Raw genomic sequence first — 23257 nt, 5'->3', positions numbered from 1 at the left:
TACAAATAAACTAGATACAGAGAGTGAAGTGAAATTAAACCTTCACAATAACACATACCTGCTCTAAAGCAAATGGAATGTAAAAGTGACAAGTCAGCCTTGATCAAAGACACCTTCTAATAGACCCCAAATATCAGGAATTCTGTTCTTGACCTCAAAAGCAAAGTAACCTCATGAACTGGTTATGGCAAGACATGAAATTAATCACTCTTTTATTTTTATTTGTAACTCAACCATTGTTATTATTGCTGTACAAAAGTACAGTAAAACAACAGACACTCCACCACATATCTTAAATTATGGGTGAAGAGAGAATTTTGGTATATGTGTATTATTAGGATAAATGCACTTATGGAAGCAAGTATACACCAGCTAAATTCAATAGTAAAATAATGTGACTGATGTCCAAGGCTACATTCCAAGGTTTGATCCAAACAATGTACTCTATAAAACTCCAGTCACTACACAAGATAACACCCTGTTCATTTTGCCAGCAAAACTTAATAAGATAATAATTAAATTTAGTATAGGATGTACGAATAACACACCAGATTCTACAGTAAATAAATACTGATGACCCTTATTCTGTATACCTATTTGCATTAAAACACATAAAATACTGTACAATGGGTTTGGCAAAATCTTAAAATGAAATGAACAGATGTACAAAACAACACATGATAAAGTACTTAAAAGTACATAAAATATATAATTACAAAGGCAGGTACATGGGTGATAAAGTTGAACATTTAGGGTTGAAGGCCATTAAATGTCAGCTATAAAAAAAGGATCAGCACTTTTATCTGAAAATTTTCAAACCAATTTAAAGTAACTTATTATATAAAATTGAAAAATTACCAAATAGTGTGTGCCTAAGTTGTTGATGCAATAAGGCCAAATTAAGTAATGTAGTAAGAAAATCATTGCCTCAGATGCAATTGTTGAAGCTTGCTGGGATAGATGAACAATTGAGAGGATGTAAGAGTTCCTATCATTGCAGAAGTATAGGTTTGGATAGTATAGAACTAGTGCAGAAACTCTTTGATCCAAGTCAAAATAAATAGTTTGATATTTGAGCTTTATAAAGTTGAAAATTGTGTCAGGAACTACTTGTGTCTAAGTCCAGTACATAAATCCATTTAATCTGGTGTAAGGAGCATAAAATTAAACCTAGTGATGGATTCATTATAGCATGGACAGCCATCCTTATGTCACATGTTCTATATGGTCGTATAAGGAATACAGCTCCTTCAAAATGTATACATAGTAGTCCATAAACACAGCAGAAAGGTTTCATGAACATCAGAAAGAAGTAAAATGCCTTCTATTGCCTTGCTAATTATTAGATCTAAACATCAAAGTAAATCAACTATTCAGCACATCTAAGTGGTCCTCGTTGGTCCAGTCTCAGTACAACTGGGCTCAGAGGAGCATTCTAAGAAGGACTGAAGCTATTTTGAATGCAAAGGCTGGCTGTTAACATGCGTGGAACAAACATAAATATAACACTGCATATTGTCACTTGTTTAAAGCCTCACAAGTCATTTTTAATGAATTCCAGTACTGAAGCTTGTAATATTGAACTTTATGTTCAATACCAACAAAAATACACCTACATCATTGCATCATCACAACCTGCCAGTGGCATTTTTCAGTGGAGCGGGCAGTTTATTCTGTTGGAATGGCAGACTTACTTCATCTAATTTATTGAAAGATACAATGACTCACAAGCTAAAGTGCATTTGACAAATGCAAAGGATGGGAGAAGGCCTATTTTAACATAATTGCATTATATAAGTACAAAGATAAATGGTACTCATCATTCTACAGTCAACATCAGGAAAAAAACAATTACTTAAAGTCTCAGATCTATAACTCCTCGCTCTCATAAAGGGGGGCAGTGTGGCGAGGGCTGCTTTCAGAGCCCAGGGAGGAGAACTGGTTAATGATAGGAAGCATGTTCTGTGGCTTGGCTGGGGGTGCCGTCTTGTTCAACCGAGCTGAAATAGAGAAACTGTGTCAGTTCCTGACACAGCTAATGGTTAAGAAGAAATGTGCCAGTGGTTATATAACATGTATACATACATGTGAGCTCATTTTAACTCAGAAAAACCTTTAAAGTATTGATTTTAATAATATTCTGAACATGCTTCACTGTACAATCTTGTTTACATAAACATTTTAAAGGTGACGATAACTGTCATTCAGCATTTGTTTTTTGCTAAATAATTATATTTTTTGTTTAACTGGTCAAATGCATATGCTATTAGATGAAGCAATCAAACATTTAAAATCCAAAAATTGAGAAAAAAAAATAAAATTTCCAAATTTATATACTATTTTATAATAATACATGTATGTATGTTCCTAACAATTGCCAAACAAAGACAAAAGATATAGCAAATAATTTCTGCACCAATGAACAGATATCATAATTATAAAAAAAATAGCTAAAGGAAAAATATTTAAATTAATGTTTATTGTTTGTATTAGATTTTTGAGGCTATTTTCTTTGGCACTAGGGATTGTCCTCTTATTTTTTATGAATAAAAGTTGTTGAATTAGATTTTCATACAGAAATGTAAGGATTGTTAAAAATGTCTTTATATTGAAATTACATTATCATAATTTTAGGTGTTGTATATTTTTACTCCATCTGTTAGTGAAGATAAAGCTATATATAAAAACACATTATATAAATGTTATATAAACATAACATACATAACATAAACAGAAACAGTTTTACTTACTTGCCACATCCAACCTAGCATTGCAGGTTGACATTCCAGCTTCGTTAATGGCAGACACAGTGTACCAGCCGGCATCAGATTTCACCACTCGGTCTATGAGTAGACATTGTCGGCCGGAAGTGTCCTGTGACAGACTAAAACACACCACAATTAATACAGTTAATACAACAACTGCTACAAGTATTCATCCTCCTTACCTAGATTACCACATGGCATGGAATTCAAATGCATGAAAATAATACATTCATTGATTTTGTGTACACATATAATCTCATACATTTTATCCATATATTTTTATCTTGAAGTCTTAAATATCCATTAAATTCTTAAGGACATGACAAGGACATGAAATCTCTGTCTAGTGATGATTTTAAACTGAAATTTGAAAACATGTATGATCTAATTTCAGTTTCTAAACATACATGCTTTCTAGTTACATGCTAACCCAATTACCTGACACTACGGACATTTTTATGTTTTCTATGAGAAACATAATCAGAAAACCATGTTTTGTGAGTAGCTATTGTAAAGCAGATGCTAATGGAACTGGTCTTCTTCACCTGGTCTTCTCTGAGCAGAACTTTAGTAGCATTTATATGTGCTGGTATATCAGTGGCAGTCAATGGCAGTTAATCAATGACTTGTGACTCAGAAAAGCCACCTTGACCTGCTTGACCTCACTGGTGTGCTAGACGTCATGGTTGGCATGGTTTCTTAAGATCATTTGGTGGTTACAACAGTCACATACACTTGCAGAGTCTTACATACTGACATAAATATGCATGTTTGTCTTCACTTAACAGTGCATATTTGATATTTTATGCTTATCAGCTGTTTCCTCAAAATCTGGCAAACTTAAAAAATACACATGAGCTGTATGGCAGTGGTAAATGAAACTGACCTCATTCTGGTGGGGTCCATGCGCAGCATTTCTTTATCTTTCTTCCAGTAGATCTGGGGAGAAGGAGCAGCAGCCACCTTGCACTCTAACCTCACACTCTCACCTTCAAGAACCCGTAAGTTCTGCATCTTGACCACAAAGGTGGGAGGATGCTGCATTTCTTGAGCTAAGAATGAAAGGTAAGATGCAAAATCCATTTTGTTTTCATAACGCAACATCTGAAAGACCTTGAACCAATAAGGACCACTAAATAGGTGCTCACCAATGACATCCAAATGCAGGGAGAAGCGACTCTCTCCAGCACGGTTCCTGGCCACACATTCATATACACCTGCATGGTGAACCGTCACAATCTCAATAATGAAGGAATGGACACCCTTCTCACACACAAGCATCTTATGGTAATCATCAGGTCGAATAGCTTTCCCATCCAAGTACCAAGTGACATCTGGAGTTGGTAAACCTCCAACCTGAAGGGGAAAACCATTTTTGAATGAATTCCATAGATAAAATCTTTTTTTACACTAATTATTGTTTTAGTAGTTAATTCAGAAGTGCATGTTGTATGTATCAACACTTACATACCTTTACAATTAATTCAATCACATCTCAAATGTTTATTTATTTTATAAAATAATTTTACCTTAAAATCAATCCTGCAGAAACGACCCTCTTCTACAGTAAGGTCCTGGGGCACCTGGATGAATCGTGGGGCATAACACTTCTCCTGGATAGAAGAACCTTCAGTTGCATCTCCAGAAAGAAGCTTATTGCTGCTGATAAAGAGGGGGTTAGAGATGTACCTGTGGTTTAGAGGTCTTATTTAAATTTGGTTAATTATGTACATTGATTGAGGATTTAAAAAATGCAAATTTGGATACAAAATGGATACAGAAAAAATAAGATATTTATCTTCATCTACCACCGGGGTGAAGTAGTGCTACCAGTGCTAAAATTGGTCCACTTTTACAGGGAACTGGCCAGTGTGTTCTATAAAAAAGAACATTCTTCACAGCCAGGACACACACCATGTGACTCACAACCCATACAATTTTCAGAGGGATTATCTGTGGACTATTCTGTTTGGATAAGAGGGGGTCCTGACACATATGCAAAAGTAAAAATAAACAAATAAATAAAAAAACAAATAAATATAAATATATACAAAAAACTATTTGAAACATCTCCACTGACCACTGGTATATTTCTCTCTTGACTCCCACTCCCATCTTGAAAAGAAAGACAATATGCTTTTACATTTCATGATTCACACAGTAGCCAAATTCTCTCTCACACAGCCAGTGTTAATGAGAAGTAAATTGCTTCTTAATTCAATTGAACACAAAAAATAAAATAAAATAATAAATAAAATAAAAAATAAATACTAAAATAAAAAATATGAAAATCCAGGGAGAGGGTTCAGTCCCAATCTGGCTAGTGCTCACACACAGTGACCTTTAGGAGGTGTAAGGAATTTGGTACAGACTGACAACACAAACAAGACCACAGTGCACGTCCAAAGATTTACCATATTCCTCCAGTCTGCTGGCTTTCTTGAGAGCATATCTGTTAAAACAGTGGATAAAGTGTTTACATAATCCTTTGTATAAGCAAAGAACATCAAAAATAACGATTAAGTTGAATCATGTTTATATAATTTCATGCATAACATTAGACATGGCAAGTCAGTTTGGCTTGGACATCTCACCTTCATCTACACTACTTTCAAAATATCTCTGCTTGTAGGAACAGAAACACTCACATTTCATTATATGCTGCCAAAAGAGCATATATTGTTGTTTCATTATTTAATAATCAGAGAGAATCATAGACATTACACAAGCGCTCACAAGCAGAACTATCAAAACACCTGCAATGTAAGACAACCAATCACAGTAGAATAGGATGATTTATATCAAATGCTAAGCGTACACTGATTACTGTAAACTTGAAATCAGTTTTTCTTTTTCCTTCCACTACTGAGGCATATTGCCATTTTTTAGTCAGGTTGCTTTTTAATGTGATTTTTTAAAGGTTTTATCATTTGGCTTAATAGACAATGGGCTTTGGAAGAATAAAGCAACATTAACTAAAACAACTGCCAATCTCTAAATGCAATTATTTCTTATCAACAAAAAGCTAATGCAGAATTGTTTACCTTCCCTGTGTTAGCAAATGTGTAAGTTAATGTTAATAAATCTATAACACATGGTATTACTAAAACCATTTAAAATTATTCAATAAGATGATTACCTGCTTAGATTGAAATTCAGCAGAATCCTCAAGCTCAAAGACAGAGGCAGCATTAGCTGGACCTAACAGTCTTCGAGCCATGCGCTCCTCATAAGTCAGCTTCTGCTAGAGGACAGTGCAGTGCAGTGATAAGCATTGACATCAGAAGATGATACTAGACACAGCTTAGGAAGATAATGAACTTTTTTGTTTTTCAAGTCATAGCTTGAAACAACATAACTTTAAAAAAAAACTTTATGTAAGATATTTAATATATAATATATAAATGTGTAAAAAATAAATGGTATATTTGACATCAATAGAATTACAACAAAGATGCTTTAAGGGAATGTTGTAAACATACATGTACACAGACATTCATATACCTCTCTTCATGACCTCTGATCACCTTTTGTTCCTTGGCATAATATTACACCTGTTTAGCTTAACACCTCCCTGGAAAGCTAAACAGGCGTGTCTATGTAGAGCTGCTGCTGAAACAATAGACTGACGTTGACATACACTGATGTATGTAATGTTATACCTGTGTTATGCTCACTCAGATTTCACTCAGGGAGAGCTAAGCTCTGGTCTTTAAGGCATGAAATTTTCTCTGCATATTTCGGGCATAATAATGATATCCATAAATATTAAAACACTCAATTTTTTAATGATTTTGTATATGTATATGTATTTTTCATGTGTAACTTCAGTTCCAAAATTAATGCTATTTCCAGTAAAGCAAACAGTTTTTCTGAATACCTGATTGTTCTTTTGGTGAGGCACTTTACTGCGCAGCTTCTTTTCTAAGTCTTGTATGAGAGCATCTTTTGAACCCTGGATTTCTTCATCTGTAGAATGGAGCACTGCTTGGGACACAGTTTTCTTCAATATCGGTTTAGGTTGGCTATAAAACAAGATGCAATCTTCAGCAAACAGTTTTAAATGGACAAACACAGGTAAAAGTAAATTCATCCATTCCATACTTACCTTTTGGGCATTTCCTTGTAATTTACTGACTGTGAGATTGGAGACCATTGCTGAGGGACAGGGGTTGTATTTATGGGCTTTGGGGACATTTGAGGTGGAGTAGGAGATGAAGGAATATTATTTAACAGCTGACTTGGAGATATGAGAGCTTGTTGTGAGTTGTTTGGCAGGGACCTGGGGGAAGTAGGGGAATACCTTGGGGAGAAGGTCTGGGGCAAAGACACAGTGGAGGACTTGGCTGACAAATTTGGTTCTGTAGGTAGGACAGAAGCGAGAAAAGCTGCAGGTGATGCTTCATTATCACAATGAGATCTTGACAATCGGGGGATCAAAGTGACGCTGGTGCGCTTGGTGCCATGAGAAGCTGCAGGAGGAGGGCTCAATGATGACACAGTGACTGCAGTTGGGGAGCTTAGAGTTGAGGAGTACGGGGAAGCGTTGCTGCTGCCATTCGACTGCAGACTATCATAGCTTGGCGCCTGGAAGGTGGGCTGGGATTGGATGAAATGGCGGGGTCGTTCATAGTTGAAGGCGCTTGGCGGGTAGAGCAGAGGTGAGAAGGTAGGAAGGTCAGCCACAGTTTTGCTGGGACCACTTGGTTCTGATTTGTGACTCAACTTGCTTGTGGGAGAGAACGGCTTTGGAATAGCATTATGGAACTCCTTCAGGGGAGATGTGAGAGTGGGAGGGGTATCAGGAGCCTCTACAGAGATTTGAGAAGCTGAGTTGTTCTTTTTGGCATATATGTGTGACTTCTCAGTTGTTTCACTCAACAGTGGAAACTCAGGCATCCTGTGAAAAAAAACAACAACTTTATGTCTCATTTTATTTATATTGAATATATTCTCAAACACAAAGGAACCTGTGGTAACAAACAGTTTTAAGCTATGATAGTCCATAATACCATTTGATATATTGCAATATGAACAAGAACATAATACATAAAACGGGGGGAAAAAAAATAGGCCATCCGCTTTGACAGTAATCGTAACTATTTCAGAACTTTATGACATACTAGCACAGGGCACTACACATCACTGGACTGTATGAAGTAGGACTGTGTTGTTAAAAAGTCATGCAGCCAAAATTAGTAGGCTGAAGTAGCTGCTGACAGACACAGACTGGCAGGTGCAATTCATTTAAAGCTACTCTGCTAGCAACAAAATGGATGGAGAGGATTATGGGTAAAGCCCAAGATTATAACCCATCCTTCAGTATTATGTGACAAAAATACAAATAGCAATGTTCTTACATTGAGTAACTGACATCGTCTCACCTATTGATATTTTTTGCAACCTACACTCACATACTTAATAAGCAGATACCACTCAAAAATATAATTTGCATATGGAGTGAGGTTAAATTTGAGTCCATTTCATGATCAAACAAGAGATATAACTTCACCTAAGAAAACTGACTGAGAATATTGATAACTTATTAATGGTTTCTTCTTTATTAGACAACAGTTAAGCAGTTGTCAATGCAACAACTTTTCAAGACCTCATGTTAATATTCCCCGTGACAGATGTAAAGGTTTTAAACCCATGACCCACAGAAAACGTACAGCTGATATTTTATTATATAACCAATAGAGACATGGTTTGTTACACAATTTCTCTGCTACACACAGGAACAGAAATTTGTTGTTTTTGTAAAGTTTCTTTAGAGCAAAATTTAAATTCTGTAGTGACTATAGTGAGAACCTAACTACTTCCTAAATGTTCATTAGACATTTCGATTCTGAAAGGATGACTAAATTTAGCCTTGGTGCAAGTTAAAATATGTCTGCAGAGATTTTAAGAATTTATATTTATCACCTGCAGGTACTTGCTTTAAATCTGCAGGAAACAATTTGCCTCAATTTGTTGACCTGTGTCAACAAATTGGATTTATCCAGTTCATTTCAAAATGTGAAATTGATTAGATTGAGACTTGACAGGAATAAAATAAAATATGGTCTGTAAGTCATCTCTTCAATGCACTGAAGACATTTTTACTGTTCACCACTTTCAAATAACAATACAATATTTTTCAAAGCTATTTTAGTCCAACTATAACATTTACTCTGGTTTTAGCCCTCAATTATGAAATGTGTAGATACCTCTAACTTTCATTAGATGAACTTCATGAGACATCACAAGACTAATCAAACAACTAATTGTCTCACCAGTTAAAGAGAATATTTACTACTTTCAGTGATCAGATTTTGAGATTACTCTGAAGTTATACACACTGATGTGGTGCTTGAAGAAGTGCTAGAAAAAAGTTTGTACAATTAATTCCTTTTGCATGTTGAATGTTTTCCCTAAGTCTGGTTGTCTAGTTAAGCTGGGTGGATGTCCTTCATTTATTGCAGCCAGTGGTAAGTGGGCAGAAAATATGACCAATCACCCATTTGAAACTGTTAGTTAAGATTAGGATTATTGTTTTAAAAATAGTAAATTAGTGGGCAATTTTATATTACATTTTAATTTGTATAATTTATATAATGTAGACAGTGATAAATATTTATAATAATCAAAATAATAATCAAAATAATAATCATAAAAAAAGAAAGAAATGCTTCTCTACTCACTGTCTTACTCCAAAATCCAACCTGTGTGGTATCACAGTAGAACAGCAGAGGTTCACACACTGAAGTCATGGCCAATAACATGCTGGACCACAAAAACAGATGGAACATCCAACACTAACCACCTGGTTCTGCTAACTGTACATGTGACGTAACAGACAACCAGATTCTGACAGTGTAACAGTGATTTCTGGCAGCAGCAATTGTGCAGAAAAGTCAGTTGTCAGTAAGACTACACAAGGTGATGTATTGAGGTGCTGTTTGGTGGTGGTAGAAGATTTCTAGGAAGGCTGACTCATGAATGAATGCTAATCGGTCACCTAACCAAACAGACAAATGTCATGTACAGCCCATAACACAGAATGTTCACAGCCATGTTTTACCTTTAATTGTAAACAATTAATAATGCTTTGAAATCTTATAATACTAACACACAGTAAGCAACTCTTGAAACTAATTGATTCACAAGATTAACCTATATGTCTAACATTATTATAGACAAATATGACAGGTTACCAATTAGTGTTTCCCAGCCATTTTAAAGCACTGCAGCTCTTTTTTAGAGCAAGCAGATTTCATATACTAATATTTCTTTAGTATATTAATGAATTCATGAATTAATACATGAAAAGGCTGAAAATAGTCAGATTGCTACAGACAAACCTGCTACAATTATGTTTACATTAAGGATAATAATGTTTATTCAATAATAACTATATTTGATGCCAGAATTCTGTAGCTATAACAACTCTCATGATAATCATTGACACCCAGTGCCCCATAAGTATACAATAATGTTGTATACATTACAACCACTAAAATAAAGTTCTTTATTATAGATCAGTAATTACCTACAGACTGTGAAACTGCCTATTACATATCCCTGTGAAATAAGTGTAAAGTGAAACTGAGTGTAGGATTGTTGAAAGGTTGTTTTAATCATTTTTAAAGATATCTCTTCAAAGAGATTAAGGGCTAGAATAGTGTAATGTTTAAAGGTTCAGTACATCTACTTCTAGAGTCAGATTCTAAAAAAAGATTCTGACAGCACTGTTACAGCAGCTATGGCTAGAGGGTCGTTTATGTTTCTTGACATTTCAAAATGCCAACCATTCCAACTAATATGGCAAGGGAAGGGATTGTTGGTATGTGTTTGTCTTTCATTTCCTAGTAAATGCCTTGTGCTTCAAGAATATGGAAGAATTGCAAATAAGAAAGGGAGGGGGTTTGGAGAGGGTATTTAGTTCTAACCCAAAGCCTAAATCACATTACACAATGTGAGGTTTCCAAGGTTACAGTAGGTGACATAGGAACAGCCTGCTGTTCAAAGGTTTCAAACACCTTTTCATTAATTTATTTGTCTATTTATTTCACAATTCAAGCTTATTTTTACCTCTCTACAGCACAACATAAAAAGATATATAAAGAAAACAGGAGTGTTGCAATTTGTCACACTAGTATCAAACAGCATTCACAGTCAGCTGCCTCTCTAACTTGCTGAGCATGACCCTAATCCACTGGCACCTCACTGTCTTCATCATTTTCATTACTTCATTTCAGGATATTAATAGGCTAACAATGCAGAGCAGCTTCTTCACCAGTTGTAAGATCTGTACTGTTTTTAAGAAAGCAAGCAAAAAGCTGCATGATATAAGAATGTTGACAGCTGAAACATTTGTTCTGCAGCTCACAGTGGAAGCCAAATCTGTTCTATGTCTGCCTACTCTACAGTGCTGCAATACATTACAAAACCATAAAAAAAAAATGGCAAAAGTTCACACAATACTTTAGCCTCATCCATTTTGTATTAAAACCTAACTTACCTGTGCTTGAAGGCTATGCAATGATCCCCTGTGCTTAGCTCGATGGTACAGCTGTCTAGTGAGGAGGGCCTCTGGTCAGTGAAAGAAATGCCTGTCACATCACAGAAGCATGAGGAGAGTGGGTGCTGCTCTCTTTATTTGCTTCCACCGAGGCTACGTGACGCATTAGCTGCTGCGACCACTCAAGAGTTTTGAAGAGTTAATTTTGGTGCTGTAATCTGAGCTGCCTTTCTCTTTCTTCACGTCTACCCACCTTGGCTACCGACTAATGTCTCTGGGAGTTCATACATCAAATATATGCAACTTGGTCAATTCTGTTAGTTTGTAAATTCTTGTACATATGGAAATTATAAGGTCTACCAGCACTTAATAATTCGGCAAGCGTCCTCAAAATGTTTTATTCATGCAAGATTATGGCTTTAGGTGTGTTGAACTACTTGGGTTGGCATTAACCAGGATTTTATAAACAGTAGGTGCAGCTTATGATATGGGCAGGACGGGGCCAAACTAAATCAAAAGGATTTTGGTTTAAAAGACAAGCAAAAAAACCCAAAAATAATTCTCACAAAAAATTCTAAAAAATATGGATTAAAAATGAACATGTAAGGTACTGTTGCAGCCTATCACGTGGCCAGTAGGCCATTCAGGAACAATACCGTGCAGCATTCACATGTCAAAGGCATTCATTAGAGCACATATTCAAAACTGATCACTTAGCAAATCCAAGTGCACTCAGCCAACCTGATAAACAGCAGACTGAAAAGATGTAGTAGTTGGTTACAGGTGCCACAGAGGAAGCATTTGTTAGCACTCATCTCCAATGTTGACAGAAGATATATGAAAGCAGAAAATGTGAAGAGCAGTGGGTAAGAATTAGCTTCCACATACACTGAGAGAATTTGTGAACACATGGTCTGAAGCTTTAAGATATACTATCGTCTTTCCAACATATTTTCCAAAATATAAAACTCTAAATCGTCACGATCAGTCCCTCCCATCTACCGTGTTCCGTGTTTTCCCTGTCATGTGGTTTTTTAGTTCCGTTCCATAGTTTCGTTTTCTCCTCCCCTCGTTTGATTTTCAACACCTGTCTCTCGTTTAGTTCATGCATTTAAACCCTGTCTTGAGTCCTGTGTTTTGGCTGTTCAATTAATGTTTATTTGATATGGTTATGTTCCTTTGTACTCCGTGCCTTTTTGTTTATCCTTGCTTTCGTATTTCTTAGACCTGGGTTTTTCCTAGCGTCTTGTTATAGCCTGATTCCCCTGTTTGCCTTCGTATGTTTTTGTTATCATGTGTCGTCGTACTCTCCGTGTCGGCTCTTTGAGCTTGGACTGCCTTAACGACTCTGATTTTGGATTTGTCAATAATAAATCTCGCTCTTCTCCGCACATGCGTCTGCCTCATTACCGTTCAACGTTACATTAAGATGCAGTTACAATTTAAACGGTTCAGTCATTTTAGGATGACGGCAAATATACAGTGTGAGTCTGATATAGTAGAGCTTACTTTGATATGTGAGTCTTCAAAACACCATCAAACAACTAACATTTCTAAGAGGCATAACAAGAAGGGCTTGAATTACAGGTGCATTGATCAAAAATGATTTAAAGTGGAACAGTCTTGAAAAGAAAAGCAAATGGCAAGAAAAGTGCCACTAATTCTCCATAGACAACACAATGATTTCAAATTTGTACAGATATTGTCTTTGAATACACTCAACAAAACACACTCGAACACAGTAATACAAAACTACTAAAGCAACTAAAAACCAGCATGGCCAAAAATCTGGAAGCATATAACTGTAAAAAATTCCCATTACAACACAACTGCAAATGACTTTATCCAAACCCTCTCCTTGCAAGGTTAGCTCGCTATGTTTGCTCGCTATGTAAACTGAGCTCACTAGGAACCACTTAACCAGGCTAATTTTGCAGTTCAGATGACCAAGAGACATGTTCTTGTACAGATCAATACTATGTCTTCCTTAGCCCGCAAAATATGGAGACATTGTTTTTATAAGTGAAGGTGTAAGGGAAAAAGAAAAGAGACAAAAATGGAGAGCATGGGTGTAAAAGGTAAAAGTTGGAATGTGGATGAGTTGAAATATGGCTATGAGAAAACAGAGTGAAAACAGAATGTCAGTAAAATCATTCTGAAATAGAAAGGGAAAAAAACAAAAAAAAGAAAGTAGAACACTTTTAGCTCTCTCCCTTATTTTTATTGCCATATATATATATATATATATATATATATATATATATATATATATATATATATGTATTTTATTTTTATTATTTTTTTTCCCCTTTTTCTTAGAATAACCCACTTTGTCAAAGCTACAAAGATTAAAGTTAAGGTCACCAGCAAGCATTTTCATATTTTAAAATGTAAGATTTCTTACGTAGACAGATCTGGAGCTGTTTCTTCCACAGGGCTGTCGGGCCATTCTGGAGGTGGTATGCCTGCCACATCCTTTAATAATGATGGGAAATTCTCCTGCTCTCCAGGCATTTCAAGGGCATTACCATCTGCTAAAACCTCATCTAGGTCTGGAAATGGACCAAAGCTGTCATTACATTCAGTTTTCTTTGTACTATCCTTAAAACCTTAAAATTGATTCATGGATTTATTGGTACTGGCCTTTCAAATATTACCTGTGTACACCTCCAGTAGGGCACTGCAGGTTGCTGATCCAAACTCATTTGCAGTTACACATTTAAATATACCAGAATCCTCAGGGTACGCCTCTGTGATCACCAAGGTGCACAACTCCTCTACAGCACAAGAGAAAATATTTGTAACAAATGAGTCACTAGATCATGCAATTATAATTCACAGGAAACAAAGAAGAAAAAAATCAGACTCCACACTGACTATTGGCTAACTTCAGCTCATACTTTTATTATCATTATGAACTAGGCAGGTCCTTCAGTATAGTAAGTGAACAATTATCATCTGAATTAGGTAATACTTTAACATCATCACTGATACCTAAAAATTATATATGTGCTGATGATCAAATGTGTATGCAAGTTTCGTAATGTTAGTTTCATTAGTATTCACTCACCTGGAACAGCTGTAGAACTTGCTTCTGAAAAGGATAAGTAAAGAAAAGACACTTATAGTGCAAACAAATTTGTATGAAATGTTAATATCTATATATGTAATGGTAGTAATTCTTATCCTGAAATGATTGTAAATGTCTTGAAAACATGCAATGACATCTCCCCAAAAATGATAAGCAATAACTACTTGAGTAAAATATCTATTTTTCAAAACATTAAAACATGTAGGTCCGCAAAGTATATATGTTCCTGTGCACCCTATAATAATGTGGGAAATTTGAAGTCAGCTGAAAAGGGATGGGAGGTATGTTTTTATTGCCCAGATCTAACCAAACATGATACATGTGTGATCTTTACCACACCTAATATTTTACATTTTAAATAATAAAAAAACCCTTTTTCCACTGTTGGTTAACTAGCCCAATTTTCTCAAAGCCCTGAGATTTGATTCATGGACATGTGTCACGGTTAGTCCCTCCCAGCTTCGATGTTCCATGTTTTCCCTGTCTTCTGTATTTTAGTTCCATTCCGTAGTTTCATTTTCTCGGCCCCTCGTTTGATTTTCCACACCTGTCCCTCGTTTCTAGCCTTGTTAAGTTCATGTATTTAAACCCTGTCTGATACCCTCTGTGTTAGCTGTTTATTGTTAGAATGTATGTTTTGATTTTGCAAGCCCATATTTGTATACCCATAAATTTATACTCTGCGCCTTTGTGTTTATCCTAGCCTTCACGATTCTTGGTCTCTGTTACAGCCTGCTTCCCTTGGTTGCCTTCGTGTCTTTTGTTTTTAGTTTATCATGTATCCTAGTGCTTTATGTATTGGCTCTATGACCCTGGACTACTCCAACGACTACGACTTCGGATTTGCCCCTAATAAATCTCGCTCTTCTCCGCACATGCGTCCGCCTCCTTACCGCTCAACGATACAACATGCGTCTTTTAGAATTTTGAAGTAATGGTATTTCCTGCACTCATCCTTGATTTAATTTTATAAAATGAAAATGACCGGTCTCTAACTTTTCATTGTCCCCTAATGACATTGTCGGTTGTCACACATACACTTTCAAACCCCATGCACTTTTTTTTTAATTTGGGCAGACATCCACTTTCCACTCAAATCCTCTTAATTTAAGATTAGGTCTGCAATAACGCACTAGGTTAAGTTTAAACTGAAATTATTATATATTTTTAGTGCATGTATGGGTAACGAAATTAATCTTTTATGTTTCAGGGGCACATATTATTGAATTAAAGGCTGCAAGTAAACTGGGCTGGCTTGCATAGCTGAGAAATTGAATGTTCTTTTTTATGTAATATAAGGGCTTTTTTTCTTCTTTTTTTTTCTTAAGGACATGTTTTTATGAACACTACTGTTTTTTTTTTAAAAAACATATATTTTAGTAATAAGTCTTTAATTATTGTCACCAACTGTCAAGTCTACTTTGGTGAAGAGTATTCATACCATGCCAAAACACATATATATGACCTCTGGTCTCCAAGTCTGGGTTACTCTTATCTAAGACCTAATGTAAACTCCTGTTGAAAGTTTTATGTATCTAGCAATTACGGTGCACTAAATAACACATTTTGTTCTCAGCGGCACCTGCTATAAATCTGCCTAACTTCGTTGGGTATGAAATCCTGGTTAATAATAAAGCAAAAATATTTCAAAAATGAAGTAAATGTTATTTTCTGTTGCTAAATTCAGTTGTGCCACTGGTAATTAGTTACACCTGTTCCTAGTACACTGATCTACATGATCACTTACTCTTTCTCAGAATGCGAAAGTCTGCGGAGTCAGGGATCTGCTCGTCCTCTCTGTACCAGGACACATTGAGTGGGGGGGTCCCCCTGACTCTGCATTCCAGAACTACTAGTTGTCCCTTTACTGTGCTTACATCATGAAGACACTGTGGAGACAGAACCAAGTCCAAGTCTTAGACTCACAAAGTCTAATGTAAAAGCCTGCCTATTTTCTTGCCTTTCACACATTTTGTGCCACTGAGCATAAATATATGAATTCCTAAAAATCATCACCAAATTTAGTTTGTTACCTTGACAAACGTGGGTGCAATGCCACCATTCACAGAGTGCTGACATGTGGTCTGTGTCTACAGGATAAAGAAACCAGTGCAATATTACAAGAACATGGTTTTGACCATATTGCTTTCTCTACAGTCATTAAAAAAATTTAATAAGGAATCTTGAAAATCTTGATGGTGGTTTATAGATAACAGAGATAAACTGCAATATCCTTTGCTATATTGCTTCTATGTGTGTGTGCATGTGTGTATGTGTTCTTGGATCCTGTCCATACTGGATGAGGGCTGATGCAGAGGGGCTGCACCAGGCTAGAGTGCCTCTGCTGGTGCACTGTACTGGAGGAAGAAGAAGAGGAGTAGGAAGAACTCTCTCGGGAACATGAAGAGATGGTCAGGGACATGGTGGAGGTCTTCTTCTGGATCCTGGGAACATGCAGGACATTTCCAATGGTGTGAAGAGATAAAACAAGGAGAACCATTACCTGTTGATTACTCTTTAGGGGAAAAGACAGAAGTGCTTGGTGTATGTTGTACATGATGGAATACAAAGTGAAGAGACCTTTAAAGAAGCTGCCAGCAGAGTGTATCATCTTTGCCTTACTATTGCTATGCCAAAAAGACACAAGAGTGCTGATGCTCCTAATTGTCCCTATCCTGGAAGAATTGTAGCAGACCACCAAGGGCTGTGAAGAGGTTTGGAAAGTTGAACACATATACTATGTTGGTCCATAAGTCATCTTACTGAATTGAGAATTAGCCATGTAGAATTTGCGTGCCTGCATGTATTTGTATTTTCTTACCTGTTGTGTGAATATTCTTCCATATGTTTTCAGACACAACTATAAAAAGGCAGACTGCCTTTCAGTGCAATAATATGGATATAGCCATGGAACTCTTTCTGGAACTGTTTCATGGAACTGCATAAATTTGTATATAACAATGGAACTATATCTGATTGCTTGCTGCTTTAACAATCCCCAAAAGTCCTTGTTCAATATTTGAAGGTTTATGTCTGTTGTTTTTCTGGGGTGTTCCAGTGGTCTTTGTCTATTTTTCATTTCCTGTGAGGTGTCTTTCTGTTTTCTATATGGTGATGTGTTTCCTCTAATAGGGGTAAGAAATGGCTACATGCAGCGATGGTTTATCCTGGGTACTCTTTTATCTTACACCCACAACAACTGATTTTTTTTTAAATGTAAGATTTCTTACGTAGACAGATCTGGAGCTGTTTCTTCCACAGGGCTGTCGGGCCATTCTGGAGGTGGTATGCCTGCCACATCCTTTAATAATGATGGGAAAGTCTCCTGCTCTCCAGGCATTTCAAGGGCATTACCATCTGCTAAAACCTCATCTAGGTCTGGAAATGGACCAAAGCTGTCATTACATTCAGTTTTCTTTGTACTATCCTTAAAACCTTAAAATTGATTCATGGATTTATTGGTACTGGCCTTTCAAATATTACCTGTGTACACCTCCAGTAGGGCACTGCAGGTTACTGATCCATGATTTGGGAGCAAATCCATGATTTGGGACCATGACAATTGGGAGCATCAGCACTCTTGTGTCTTTTTGGCATAGCAATAGTAAGGCAAAGATGACACACTCTGCTGAATGATTTTATGTTATGATGTTATAGTGTCTTTTGATTTGGTTATGAAATGTGGTTTATCAACCTAGTTATGTGACGTAATCCAGTTTCCCCCCCTCTTTTCTACTGGTGTGGGTTAGACAGAGTCAGGGAAAGCCTATTTTCTTTTGTTTTTGGATTGGATTAGATAGAAAAGGCATTTCTCCTTTATTTAAACCTGACTTCTTTGTTGCTTATTTTTGAGTGACGCCCACCCTGAGGTCTTTTTTCACTTCATGATATATTTTCTATGTCCTTTCAAATAACATTTATAAAGACAAATTTTGCATTCAATATCAATTTCTTTTTTTATTTTTTATGGTACAACCTCATGCAAAGCTTGGCTACACTTAGGACAGCTACCATAAGACTACTGCAATATAACCTATTTGTTTTTATAAATGTAATTTTTTAATATAAATGTTAAAATATTTGAATATAATAATAATTGAATTATAATATATTAATTATAATATTAGTATGTGAAAGATTTCGTGACACTTCATAATGCTTTCTGTAATTATAAACAGTTACAAATAAAGCATATTATTATTATTATTATTGGATTTTTACTGATGCCATTTATTTTTTGTATTGGATGTTTTTATTTATGTCATTAGATGCTGCTGAAAAGACTTGTGCTGTTGGATCTGTCACTTGCAATAATTACGCCCATCTCCATTCACAGACATACCTCATTCATGGTTTTACTTCCATATTTAGTCAAATCTATCTTCCTCCATATTCTCAGTTCTTTGTGTGAATGTGTGTGTGTGTGTGTGTTTGAGTAAGGAAAGCTACTGCTTACTGTGCCATACTCCAGTTGTCTCCAGGGGATGCTGATGAGCCCACTTGGTGCTACCTACAAACATCCACACAGGCATCATTATCTTGGACTGGAGATATTTTGAGCATAGAGTGTTTTTATCATTAGGGAATAATGAGAAACAAATGCAATTAAAAGCACTGTCCTCCAGGTGTTGCTTCTTGGCTCCCTGAACTCTTTATGATCTTTTTTTCTTTCTGAACTTGGCTGTCACATAGAACAATCATGGGAATCTTATGCTTTTACTTTGATTAACTTCAAAGTGCATTTCAAGAAGTGTTGAAGCAACTCCATTTACAACAAGTGTGAGTGAATTATGCAAAAAGATGAATTCTTGGAAAATTTAGCACAGTTATATGCTGAATGAGTGCTAAAAGCTCATGCAGGGGGGGACCTTCACTCCTTTGCTCCTCACCCTCTCACACCATACAATTCATCTTCCCAAATTTGAGATTGAGTAATATGACACCTCTATATGCGAAGCATGAAGGCAACATAGCTCATGTGGTACTGTCCTTAAGGGAAACAGAACTTATTTGTCTCTCTAAATGCTGAAAAACAAGTAAACAGACTAAGAGGAAGTAAACTTGGAGCCAGCACATATCATAACTACATGTAAAATGACTTTATAGTCTTTTTCTATATACTGATAAATATATCTATGTATTAAAAGGATATTACAGTATATTCCTGACATAAATCCACAATGCTTTTTATATACTCACAAAATGAAACACTCTTATTCTCTCAAAGGATGTAACAGGCATTCAAGAGTTAACTCAAATCAACATTAAATGAACACATATTGACTTATGTAGTAATCCCTAGACACTTACATTGTATTCATTTGAACTCTATGAGAGTCAGCACAACATTCCACAATTTTACTGTGACTGACCGCAACATTCTCAGTGTAATGCTCATCATAGGATCCTTGGTATTGCTGGTAAAAGGCCCTATACTTGCTGTGATGTAAGACAGAGGGGACCAGCAGGAAATCTGAGCAGAGAGCAGAGCTAATTTTGTTGCCCTTCTGCGTGTTGAATTTAGAAACACGTGGTGGTGGATAAATCTTTCCCCCTGTCCTGGAATGTCACTGACTGTGACAACGTGGCTCTCAAGTTCTGTAAGGCCTTTATTCTATTGACCCCTTATGTCCTTGTATATCTTTTATACAGAAGGTGGACAAAAAAGGAATGCAGTATAAATGAGTCTTATTTTGAGCTATTTAAAGCTATTTAAACTTCTTACCATGAATATATGTTTAAACTAATATTATTTTAATAATGTTAAATCATGTAAATCATGTAAAGGCATATAAAATTGTAACACTAAAATATTGTTTTTCTTGTGAGTTATGTCAGTGTAACAATTTTTAAATAGTAACAGACTAGTAAAAGAGACAGACATTACATGATGATGCGAAAACTAAAACCTGAATAGCTAAACAAATTGCCTGCAAAATGTAAACCATAATGTAACACAATCTCAGGAAGAACTGTGCAAGATGACCTTCATAAATACAATTTATGCTCGTATTTGAAACTGGTTTTAACTAAAGTTACTAAATAATAATAATAACAATAATAATAATAATAAAATAATATAATGCCCTCATAACCTAGTGTTGTCACAACTATGAACACACCTCATCAGCCTGGGAAAAAAATGAGCCTCATAACATTGTGGAAGAAAGCACTGAAGTTACTCTGAACACAAAATTGCAGGAATTGACTGCACACACATGCTTATACATTATATTTCCATTATTTTCTCTACCTAATATACACATCAACATTTTTTGTTTAACATAAGGGTCTCCATTATGTGACACTACAGTATTGATGACACAGTTAAAGTGACAGGATCAGTGGCCATGTCTATATTCTTTTCAAAACATAACTAGGATGTAGAGAGATCTGACACTTGTGTAATATGTAAACAAGTAGGTAACATTATCATGAGTGTATATTAGAGTTTCAAGTGTTGTACTACTAATTGAGCATGTGGATCTTATTAATTCAACATTTATCAAGATTTACAAATTAGCTAAAATTACCAAAATGTACAAATTAGACTTTCCAAGCACTAGCACAGGTGACATACTGACAACCAAGACCATTTAGCTATACCAAGCCCAACATGACTTCATCTTGTGAACTTTGGACTAAATCCAGGCATCTATATGAAACTTAAAAAAAAATAAATTACCAATATCCACCAGCCCCAGTTAGTGCTGGGAAATGAAGTTAAAACGTTTATTTCTGTCCTAAAATCAGAATAAATTAAAGCTGAAAAATAGTATAAAACTATTTTTCCTCGGTTATGCTCTAAAAATATGCAACAACAGCAAAACAACAACAAAAACAATAATAGCTTGGAAAGAAAGGGGCTTCATCAAAGGCTCAATACACAAGCACATGGTCTCATTTTAAGCAATAAAGTCTAGAGCTTTAATCTAAAACATTGTAAATAAGAGAATGGAAGCAATGGAGGAGCTTTATCAGTTCACCTACAGGAAGAGTTTTTTTTTAAAGAGTAGTTGGAGTTATGGGTCTAGCTGGGGTTGCTAGAACATATTTATCAGGCACTTAGTTAAGATAGAAAGGGACAGACTGTGAAGACACTGAAATACTAATAGAACAATTTTAAAATATATTGGGAACAAATGAAGGCATGTAATGTGATCATTTGTTTTGGTGAATATGAGGATGTTGGCAGTGTTATTCTGAATATGTTGCAAGTTAGCCTTGGGTAGGCTAGATACAAAGGCATTTCTCACTAGAGTCTAGAAAATGCAATAGAGATATATAGTATGCTGTTTTGTGGACATCACTGATGTGGTTCTTGTAAAGGAGGCAATTGCACACATTTCTGCTATAATTATTGACATTAACAGACAAGGAGCTTCTCTATTTTAGCTTTTTGAATCATTGCAAATGTCAGAAAGCCATGCAAGCGTGACTATCTACAGAGTTAGACATAGAACCAACAGAATTAAGGTCATTAGATGCTTAGATAAGTATTGATGGGTATAGATGATGAAAACACATGATACTAGTTATGATACTAGTCTTAGAAAGCATATATAATGGGCTTACAATTGAGCCTTAGTGAACTTCACAAAATACTGTGAGATGCTTTAATGTATTAGTATCCAGTGCAACACAGAATTTACAATCACTTAAGTAAGACCTGAACAGGTCTGCATCACAAAGGCCACAGAATTGCATTGTCAGCTGTACCGAAGGCAGCGTCGAGTTATAGGAGAATCAAGACATGCATGCTACCTGAGTCCCTGCTAACTCAAATAATTTATAACTTAATAATAGAGAAGTGCTATTTCAGTGCTATTGGAGGCCTAAAGATCATATTTCATTAAGCTTACTCACTCCCTCTCTCTTTTTTATTTCTTACAATCTCATATCTTATAGCATAGTATATTTATATATAACTTATAAAATATATATTGAAACAAATGAGCTGTAAAGGAGATCCAAGAACTCTGAAACAAAGTTTCAGAATCTACCTACATGAGAAGGTGAGAGGAATATAACTATAACAAAAAGAGATATAAATGAAAAAGGAACAGATGTCCAAAACAGTTATCAGCAGCTAGGAATATGTTTTGCCTGCAACATGTATGATATTAAATTAAAAAATGTTATAGTATTTTTCTGGCTAAAGTAAATCTAAATCAGTCTAAACACTTACTGCATCTGAACATCAAACAGTACCAGACAATGACTATTGGCCCATTTTATCCTGCCATGTTTGACTTTGCAGCAGGGAAGAAAATCCCACAGAATGCTTCACTGTCCCATTTCTGGAGATCATTGTTTGCATTTTTAATATGGACCCATCTGCAGTCTGTACATTTTGTAAGTCATTCTAAATACAAGCTTAAATCTAAAATATAAAATGTAGCCTAATTATTGGCATAGAAAATAAATTTTTAGGTAAAAATGGGCATGCAGGCATGGTAGCATACGTTACTTAAGTCATCGCCTAAAGCATACATATATATGCAGTACTAGCACTTTCATAGTTTGTCATGTTTCTTCTGGAACCAAAAACTTGCAGGTATAGTAAGGGGCATTTTTTTCCATTAAGCGTGACAAATGGCAGCTTCTAAAGAACAATCCCATATACTTTCCCTACAAGCAGCTACATCTAAGTATGCTTCCTTTAAAAGAGACATTCCAGACCACCACATGCAAAATCAGTATCCTTACTGCTGTGCCTCCTTGCGATATAGGAACCAGTAACAATCCCACTGGGATGAGTAAATAAGATGAGAGCTCAGTGTCAGTTGGCCCACCTTGGTGCACTCCTTCCTCTCACTAGCAGACTGTATGGAGTGAGCTAGATTAAGGCTGGGGGTAGGGGCAGTAAAACTACTGAGGACTAGACACAGATACCAC

The 23257-nt window shown here is 35.8% G+C and overlaps 1 protein-coding gene across 6 annotated transcripts; it reads right to left on the bottom strand.

Moving 5' to 3' along the window:
* Positions 1-195: 195 nt before the first annotated feature.
* On the bottom strand, positions 196-23248 carry myot (myotilin). 6 transcript variants are annotated; one of them, XM_081698470.1, is made up of 17 exons: positions 23069-23248; positions 18816-18869; positions 16656-16803; positions 16393-16449; positions 16107-16248; positions 14339-14362; positions 13926-14045; positions 13673-13820; positions 6874-7665; positions 6646-6790; positions 5905-6009; positions 5180-5217; positions 4295-4427; positions 3914-4121; positions 3652-3817; positions 2751-2884; positions 196-2026 (listed from the first exon to the last, which is right to left on the bottom strand). In XM_081698470.1, exons 2-17 carry the CDS (start codon positions 18821-18823, stop codon positions 1992-1994), a joined length of 2403 nt encoding a protein of 800 aa, XP_081554596.1. In that variant the 5' UTR covers positions 18824-18869; positions 23069-23248; the 3' UTR covers positions 196-1991. The 6 variants fall into 6 exon arrangements, with proteins under 6 accessions (XP_081554596.1, XP_035388008.2, XP_035388011.2 ...); XM_035532115.2 differs by having other exon boundaries at positions 196-2000; positions 23069-23245; XM_035532118.2 differs by having other exon boundaries at positions 196-2000; positions 5905-6006; positions 23069-23245.
* Positions 23249-23257: the final 9 nt, after the last annotated feature.

Source organism: Electrophorus electricus, chromosome 16 (genome assembly GCF_041902795.1).
Source record: "Electrophorus electricus isolate QZ-2024a chromosome 16, ASM4190279v1, whole genome shotgun sequence".
NCBI classification, from domain to species: Eukaryota; Metazoa; Chordata; class Actinopteri; order Gymnotiformes; family Gymnotidae; genus Electrophorus; species Electrophorus electricus.
Note: the sequence above shows the minus strand (reverse complement) of the source record. Positions and strands in the feature narration are given on the sequence as shown.